This window comes from Adelges cooleyi, unplaced genomic scaffold (assembly GCF_023614345.1).
Source record: "Adelges cooleyi isolate 19-005CV unplaced genomic scaffold, UGA_ACOO_1.1 ACOO_flye_CR_arks_rails_tigmint_CR_PRNA_30, whole genome shotgun sequence".
NCBI classification, from domain to species: domain Eukaryota; kingdom Metazoa; phylum Arthropoda; class Insecta; order Hemiptera; family Adelgidae; genus Adelges; species Adelges cooleyi.
The window spans coordinates 6,274,760-6,283,538 of NW_026095971.1; the positions used below are offsets into that span (position 1 = coordinate 6,274,760).

Consider the following 8,779-nt stretch of genomic DNA (forward strand, 5'->3'; position numbering starts at 1 on the left):
CCATGCAGATATACGATGCTATTTCTAATCTTATACTTAACCAATAGAATGCGTTTAACTCGGTCAAGCAGTATTCTATATATTTAAATAACTGTAATGTGCTAGGCATACCAGTTAATACGGGATTAAGACAATAAATTAAATAATAATTAAGTCTAAAATAATTGCTTACACGTATTTTATTTAAAACACAAAATATAAATAAAACAAAATACTACGATTATGTACAAATTAAAGTAATGTTAGGAAGCCTTAAACGTAAATAACTAAATAATTTAAAAAAATAAGACTAATTTTTATAAAAAGAAACGTATAACTAGTATAGAACAATAAAGTATATAAAAAATAAGTTAATAGCACAAATATTGTAGAAAGAGGTATGCAGTATAGTATCTAAGATGTATGTTGACATCAATTAAGAAACATGTGAAAGCATGCATAAAATAAAAAAAACAAAACATATATAATCGATATTTTAGTAATAATTATAAAAAAGATACCTAAGACTACAAAGTTGGCCAAAATTAATAAACTTTAAAAAAATCATACGGACAAAAGATAGGTGCCACAATAATATGTACGCAAACACACGTGAATTTTAAACAAACAACTATTAATAAGACGTCAACGAAAAGCCTAAAAATATAATATTGTGTTTACATAGTAATAATATTTCTAAGCCTATGTTTTGTTTTTGAATTGTTCGCATAAATGATTACAGACTAGAACAGCTAATATATATGTATAAATATATATTCCTGAATCCAAATATAATTGGTTACTAACAATAAATAGGAACATTTTACATAATACATAAATTTATACTTATAAGGTTAGTACAGAATAGGTACTATATAGGTATTATTAAATAAATATATAATGAAGAAGTTATATATAAATAAATTAGTTTGTTTCTTTTTGTTAAAATCATCATCTATCACTCCCTCCACCACAATATATAATGACAATTGACTACGCGTAACAAAAAAAAAAAACGAAACTCTACCGAGTGGGTTTTTGTATGTAGACATAATATTTTTCGACAGTCGTGGAGGCTTGTGCGCTAAAGAACTATGTCTAATCTATCTTCGGATTCTGTAGGTAATTCATAATAGTGAATAGCATAAGGTTGTCGAACACGGCCTTTGAGTGCCGAGGTGTAACTTGGGCTAAAATATGCTTTAATCGGTGAGTTCGGTGGACGGTCTTCTGTGGATCACGCCCTGTACGATAATCTTATCTCGGATATCTCTGCCGCTTGAAAATCGCATGTCAGAAGTATCATAGTCTGCGGTATCCATTCTGTGGTGGTTGTTGTGCCTTATCCTGTGATCGGTTGAGTGTTGGTGGTAATCGTCGATCCTCGGCTGCATCGCCATACCGGCCAGGTTCTGTTCGAACGTGTATTTTGCATGCTGATATTGCATCGCGTTGTTGGCCTCTGAATCCGGCACTTCGATAGTGGTCACGTCGATTATGGGATACCGCTGGATGTTGAAGCTTAACGCCTGTACTGGACTTAATGAAACACTATTGTTTGCTTCGGGATTCGACAAGCTGTAATCTTGTACGGCTTCCATTAAAAATCCTGGGATTGGCTTGGGTGTCGCTGAAAAGTATTAATTTAACCGTTACTCGAGCTACCAATAACCAATATTTATCTAAGCTACCAATATTTAACAATTAGTGAAAATATCGAAATTCAGTTTGAGGCATTCAGAGTAAAAATAAATGTATCTAATTTTAAATATGATTTTTAAAGTACAAGTACAATTGTATTTCTTTGTGATTTTAATCAGATTTCTTTTGCCCGACTTCATGGATGTAAGTATATTATTTATCGAACGTCTAACGAAAAGCTTAATTGCATAAAACCGACTACACAGCATGTGCGTAGAATGTTTATTACGTTGTCTCGCAAAGTATGTGTTTGACAAAACTGAAATAGAACTCGAATAACTAAATTTTGATCGCTGTTTACGGACAATAAGTTGCCGTTTAATGGAAAATATGTAATAATAAAATAATGAGGTATATTTAAATTGCTTTCTCCGTTGTTAAAAATATGTACGTAAACTTTTCTCATAAACCCTCTTTACTTTCTTATAGTTAGACAATCTCGGTTCTTTTTTTATTACTTTTAATAATACTCAATTATTATGTATTGTGAAATTATTTTTTGAAAGAGAATACGGGAAAAGTGTTTCTTTTAAAATAATATCATACGTAGTTCTAAAAATATTTAGATGTCTGAATTTTTTAAGTTTATTAGTTTTTACTTTTACTAAAAGTACGTTATGAGATGAGTTAATTTTTGAAATCATTTTATACAGTAAATTTAATTAGTAAATAAATAAAGCTAAAGCAAACAATTTTAAAAGATATCTTTAAATTATATCATACCTTAAATATATTATTATGAAGAGTCTACAGAAAATAAGTAGAGTCACTAATCTAAATATTTTACAATATTTTTCTAATTCCTACCACCAATCGTCTATCTTCAATGTTTTTTTTTAAATTTTGTAATTTCTTTCTTAACACACAACATAATATTTAGAAATTCAAAATAAATTTGTTTCCTTTTTCATATTTGCTTAGAGTAAAATCTTAATTCTGGTAATAGATTTTGGACGTTTATATGACAAATAAAATAAATAATTACTCATTTGGATGTCTCCAGTGCAGTTCATTGGTTTGAAGAATCTGTGCACTGGAAGTAAATTTCCTTCTTCATCTTCGACTTCGATGCTAATACCAAAGTTGCGAGACGGATCACGACGCCACGTTCTTACAGCACCTCTAATGTTCCATTCTGTCCATTTTTCGCCAAAATAAGCCATCATGCGGCTATCCAACAGCTTCCTCTTAACTAAATACCAAAAATAAAATCGTCATGCGTTAAGTAAATGTGATTGCTTACGACTATACCGATATTAACATACCTCTCTTTTTCTTTAACGACCTAGTGTAAGCGTAGATCGACACACGGATTTGTTTTTCCTCCATAATTAAAGGCGCTATGACGGGTTCTGACAAATTAGTATTAGATCTCTTTATAGTTTCTTCCAGAAACGACGGAGTGCAAATGTTTTGCTCGTCTGTCTATTGAGTGGAAATAACAAAAAAAAAAAACAATCAATAACAATAATATGTGACTAATTTATATTTAACTGTCCTCCTTTAAACTATTAAAGCCTTATTTTTTAACGGCCAAATTCTACAGTATAAAAACAAGATTAAAACTACCAATTTTTGATCTAATAAAAATGACTATTAATAAAACCTTTCAATCAAAATACTCTTATATTAGTGGATGTACCTCGTTGTTTGCTTGTGAGCTGCAGGGGGCCTGTTGTTTGTACAAACGAAGCTTCGCGGTGTTCACGTTCACCGTAATGCCGTTTGAGGCTTTCGGCAGACTTATATTGAACATCAAGTTCATAGAGTCTCTGGAATTCCAAACTTCTTCGTTAGTGTGTCTTGGTAGCTCACCTGAAAATGGTACAGGGGTAATTTGATTATAGCAATAATACATATATATAAATCGATTGATCACTTAATCTATGTAACTGTGTGTTAGAGCTACATGTGGTACTCACAGGCTGGATAGAAACTTTGGGTTTTCTCGGTATACATATCGGCGGGATAAGCCGGGAAGTTCTTGACGTTTTCGTACAGAATGCGTATGGCGTCCCTTTGTTGAGAAGAAGAGATTGGCATCGACGGTCGCGTCTTTGTCGAGGAACCCAGCGGTGGAGCTCGACCAGACCATCCCATGAAGTTGATGATTTGACTCTGGATGGACTTGAGTCTGAGTTCTTTGTTTCTAAAAACACGGATACTTTTACATATTGCTGCGAGATGGTGTTAAACGGGTATAGTATTATATTGTAATGGAATTAATAAAACATTAATATAAACAGAAATAAAACACGGTTACGCAGCATATTATTATTATTATTAAATACGTAACTAGTACGTTAAGGCCATCAATAATTATATAGTAGTAGACATGGCGTCAACAAAACATTGGGTTAGTGGTTCACACGACGTTAAAAAATCACACGTAGCACGCATATACACTTACGGCTCCGATGATTCGACATACTTGTCCGTGGATTCTGCAGACTCAGTGCTGTGAATAAATAAAGCAATTTTTTTTTTGGAGTACATAAACAGCTATTAAACGTGGAACAGTGGGTGTGGGGGGGCTGGACTGGAGTGTATGATTAAAGAGCAGCGTTGGTTGTGTACAGGTTCGCCGGACACCAGCTGCCGGTTTCGCAACCCCAAAATATACTCTGCACTGCGGTCTGCGTGACTAGGGCCGGCGCGTTTTTTGTTTTGTTTTTAGTAGCGAGGTGTAACGCCTAAAATTGTCGGCCCAGAAGATGATATATTTTATATGACGATGATATATATTACAATAAAACGCAGATGGCCATCGCGGCATTAAGCTTGGTCTGTTGCAGCCAAGGCCTAAAAAGACGTGCAGACGAAATACCCATTAAACGAGACGTCGCAATTACCAGCGCACAGAGGAGAGGACAAGTCAGATTTATTGTAAACGCGCCTCCGTCTTTACTTGTGTGCACTTTGGGTGTTTGGTTTTTTCCTACTGGATTTATTGACCGGGTCACAAACGAAACCGAAAACGAAAAATATAAAAACTGAAACTGACAAAACCTGTAATCGTTTAAAAAACCTCCCGGCAGACGCATTAAAATCCGTCTGGAAATGCAGCCAAGTGCATTTCCCCCTAAATTTCGATTTAAAATCAAATAAAACATTGTGGTCCAGACGAATAAATTAGGAGACCGAGACGGGAGGAAAAAAAATTAAACACGAAGCGTAAACCCTTAACATTATTGTTATTATCTGTACATCAACATTTTGTAATTTCAAGAGCACCCGGCGATAAAAAAAAAAAATAAAGAAATTAACTCGAGAGGTATTTTTGGCGTTTGACAACTTACACATCGGTTGGTGGTATAAATTTCCAAGCGGTTAATATTTTTTTTGTTGTTCGATCCCAGCTGCAACGCCAAAATTCGCGACTTTTTATTGTATTGGTCGCTGGTACCATGTTTTCAAGGTTTATACGACCAAGCCAGTTTTTTGGCGGACCAAATATTACTACATTTGATTTGCGATTATTATAAAAAAAAAAGTCGTTATTATGTAATATGTTTTTGACCAGACGTTTACCAAATGAGGGTCCTTTAAGCAGGAATAATATTCCAATTTAAGAGATAAACGGTTAGGGAAAAATTGACAAATTTTTACAAAATATTACATTTTTCATTTTGTTGGATTTTATCATTTTTCAAACCAGTTATAGCTGAATAATTAATTTGTTATGGTTTGAGTTCTGGTCGATGAGTCCGGCGGTGATCGGGTGTCAAGGTCCGGCTAAAATTTCCTTAAAATGCTGACTGGCGTTTTAAATTCAGAATTGTATATCTTTTAAAACTGATATAGACACCGAAATCGATTACTAAAAGTTTTTCGACGTTTTAAATCATTTTCAATAAACTTACGTTTGTTCAGAATGAAATATTTTTTACTGAAATGTAAATTACCTAAAGATGATAATTTTGTCGCTAAACGTCAGTTTTAATCAATTAAATTAACCGTTTTTCGCCGAAATACAATTATAAAATATGTTTAAAATGCTTCGATAGTGATGCATATGTTTTAGGTAGTCTGTCTCGACAGACCAGAAAACCGGATTTTCAAATAGGGAAATAAATAATAATAATCGCATTCATTGTTGTAAAATCAGGGCCAAATAAATGTATTCAGATTTTTGGTCCACAACAATAACTGTTGATGCAGGTTAGTGACTAAAACAGCTCTACACATGGTGATTTATTAAGTATTAGAAACTCACTTTCTATTAAAATAATTTGAATTTTGTAGTTTTTATTTTTTTAAACTCTTAAGGTATTGTTATATTACAATATTCAAATTGTTATCTTTATTGTTATTTTCTAGAGATCCGTCAACTTTTAAAGCTTAAATAGTGACGTATATATTTATTAACTTTTTAAATTAGGAATAGTTTGCTGCCATTTTAATTGGCCTATAACCAGTTGTTGAAAATTACTTTTGAAGTTCATAAAGTTTAAAGTTTAGGACGAGATATGAGGTGGAATGTAGTATTGTTTTGATCTACGAACTGAACTTAAATAACTTTAAAAGTAATTATTTAGAACTGACAACTATACATTGAAGAGTCAACATTTTTAGTTAATTATTCTTAATTTTAAAAGTTTATTAAATATATACGTTACCATTAAGGTTTTAAAAGTTTATAAGCTTTGGAAAATACTAAAAAAGGTAAATATTTAGTTATTTTATAATATTGTAAAATAACATAAATAAAATAATTGTTTTCAAAAAGAAAAAACTACGTTTCAATTATTTTAAAAACAAATTATTGTCTTATTCTAATGAATCACGTCAACTGTAGTATAAAATAAAAGCTCTTTTCTTTTTGTTTTAAAGTTCAGTTACCCGGAAAATTACAGGTATTACCGAATAATTATTGATAACAGCTAATTAACAAATAACCAATCGACCGTAGAACATGTATGCACGTAATTAAAAATCTCTTGTAGGATTTATAAGTATCAACAGGTCGTGCAGAGCAGGTAGATATGGAGGTACAATATACCTAGCAATTTCCGCTCGATTAGCCGAGGGAAGTTTGGCAAAAATATTAGGCACGCCTGACGATTAACATCTACGTCATTGGAAATATATTTCTGTTTACCCGTCAAATGTTTATTTATGCGTTTATCATCACATTTCTTGCGCTTTCTATGTAGATCATTTAAATTTGTTTAGTTTTTGTCGGCAGTTCGTCTGGCCACTCTCAAAAGGATTTCTCTCTAAATATAGTTTTTTCGACGAGAACGCATATGGGTCGGGCTGGCGAATGTTGAAAAAGAACTAGACGACTGCTCGATTAATCGCCGCAAATAAATCACCGATAGACTTTGGAATTATCGTTATACGTTTTTGTATGTTTTTTTAACCGATTCGGAAATAAAACATGCGAGTCGAGAGCCACGAAATTTCGTTGGAATACCGCCAAATAGTCGACAAAAAGTGAAATTTGTAGAAAAAAAATAGGTTCTCAATCAAAACAAATACAAATCAACGCTCTCTGATCTTAAATAACTTTTAAGGTGTTTGAACCATCTTTCATAAAAAAAAAAAATAAACTATTTAACGGTGTTTACCTTTCTCTGTGCATCTGGGGCGTCTCGGCGTCGGCGAGGTCGTCGGCTGACGGACGTGATTGTTCCGCCTGAGGTTGGTCGCCGGTTGTCCGGTTGGTCGGTGTCTCTTCAGGTATCGCGTCCATCCGGTCGTCAGAGCTACTGCTGGCCGGCGCGTCTCCCATCATCATTTCGTGGTCAGCAGCGAGTGCGGGCGTGGCGGCTATGGCGGCGGTTAGCGCCGTCTCCAGGGCGTCCAGTTCGGGTTCTGGTAGCCGGGACAGGTGGCGGTGCAGGGTTCGGCCGAACGACGAGTTGGGATCGGTCAGCCAGCGACCGGGCACGGTGGGCACGTGCAGCGGAACGGCGGCTGAGCCGGTTTCCGGCGGGTCGTCTTCCGGGTCGGCAAAGTCGGCGGGACGAGCCTGAGACAGGGTAGCCCACAGACATAGGATCAGCGACACGTCAAACAACAACCGGTGACGGCGTAACGACAACATGACCGCGGCGGTTTTATAATAATAAAATATATATGTATATATATATATAATATATTATATATTTTATTGAACGAAAAAATAAGCAGCAAAGTTTCGCTTTTTTCGGGTAAATTAAAAAATATTATATTTTTACATATGTTTGGAAAAATGTATGGTCGGTGATTTCTTCTGCACGAAAATGTATAATAACAATATGAATGTAGATAAAAAGGACAACGAGTCCGCGACGGACGATGATGAGCGTGTGAGTGCGTTTTGGGCGATTGCACGCGTTGTTCTGGCGCGATGCGGTGTTCAATGAAGAAGAAGACGCCGCGACGAGAGTGTGGCTGGGTTGTACCCCGTGAGCGCGGGCATTGGCGTGCGTGTGTAAAAAAAACCACGGTGGTATGTGTGTGTGCGTGTTTGTGTATGTGTGTGTGTGTGTTCTATGTTTATGTACATGTAATGCATATAACGCTAGTAAACATACGCGACGGCGGCACACCGCGGTGTCGTATACTCGCCGCCGCCGCCACCACCACCCTTGATCGTCGCTGTTCTTTAGTGTTTTTTTTTTTTATTGCCACCGATGTCCAATGAATGCCGTCGTCCCACGTGGGACATCCAAAACGTTTCCTCCTCCTCCGCGACATCCCGGTGTCCAGGAGGCGGGACGACGTCTTCCCTGTTGAGTCTTTGGAGAGCATCGAATTTCGATACGGCCAAAGACTAGACAATCGCCGTCGTCTGGCTATGCTCAGCATCTTGTAGGACCTCCGCGAATCCTATTATGTAGGTATAACATGAAATCAGACATTTTCTTTATTAATTCCCTATCCCCCCCGTTTCCGAGTACTGTGTCGAGTAATTAATCTGGTCGAAGAGAAAAAATTGTACACTAGATAGCAAAAGATATCGAAAAATTCGGACGAGTTTGTCAGCAGTGAAGTATACAGTAGCCGGCCAATAAAAACTCAATCAAATCCTCGAGGAACGTTAAAGTATTCTCGTGTAACTAAATCAGTCATTGATCGAGTTCGATAGTACCCAAATATTGTAGCGCAC

General features: G+C 35.6%; 1 protein-coding gene across 2 annotated transcripts; it reads right to left on the reverse strand.

The window, feature by feature from the left end:
* Window positions 1-311: 311 nt before the first annotated feature.
* Window positions 312-8,042, reverse strand: LOC126838983 (uncharacterized). Of its 2 annotated transcripts, XM_050573860.1 has the most exons (7): window positions 7,254-8,042; window positions 4,091-4,138; window positions 3,603-3,829; window positions 3,323-3,495; window positions 2,946-3,105; window positions 2,666-2,872; window positions 312-1,609 (listed from the first exon to the last, which is right to left on the reverse strand). In XM_050573860.1, exons 1-7 carry the CDS (start codon window positions 7,730-7,732, stop codon window positions 1,182-1,184), a joined length of 1,722 nt encoding a protein of 573 aa, XP_050429817.1. In that variant the 5' UTR covers window positions 7,733-8,042; the 3' UTR covers window positions 312-1,181. The 2 variants fall into 2 exon arrangements, with proteins under 2 accessions (XP_050429817.1, XP_050429818.1); XM_050573861.1 differs by lacking the exon at window positions 4,091-4,138 and having other exon boundaries at window positions 7,254-8,041.
* Between the last annotated feature and the right edge of the window lie 737 nt (window positions 8,043-8,779).

Bases quoted from the DNA above. Each gene is read 5' to 3' on its own strand.
- LOC126838983 (XM_050573860.1), bottom strand. From the start codon at position 7,732: ATGTTGTCGTTACGCCGTCACCGGTTGTTGTTTGACGTGTCGCTGATC. The intron at 3,830-4,090 runs GTAAGTGTATAT...CCGTGTTTTTAG, and splicing joins TATGTCGAATCATCGGAGCC to AAACAAAGAACTCAGACTCA. The intron at 2,873-2,945 runs GTATGTTAATAT...TTTGGTATTTAG, and splicing joins GTCGTTAAAGAAAAAGAGAG to TTAAGAGGAAGCTGTTGGAT.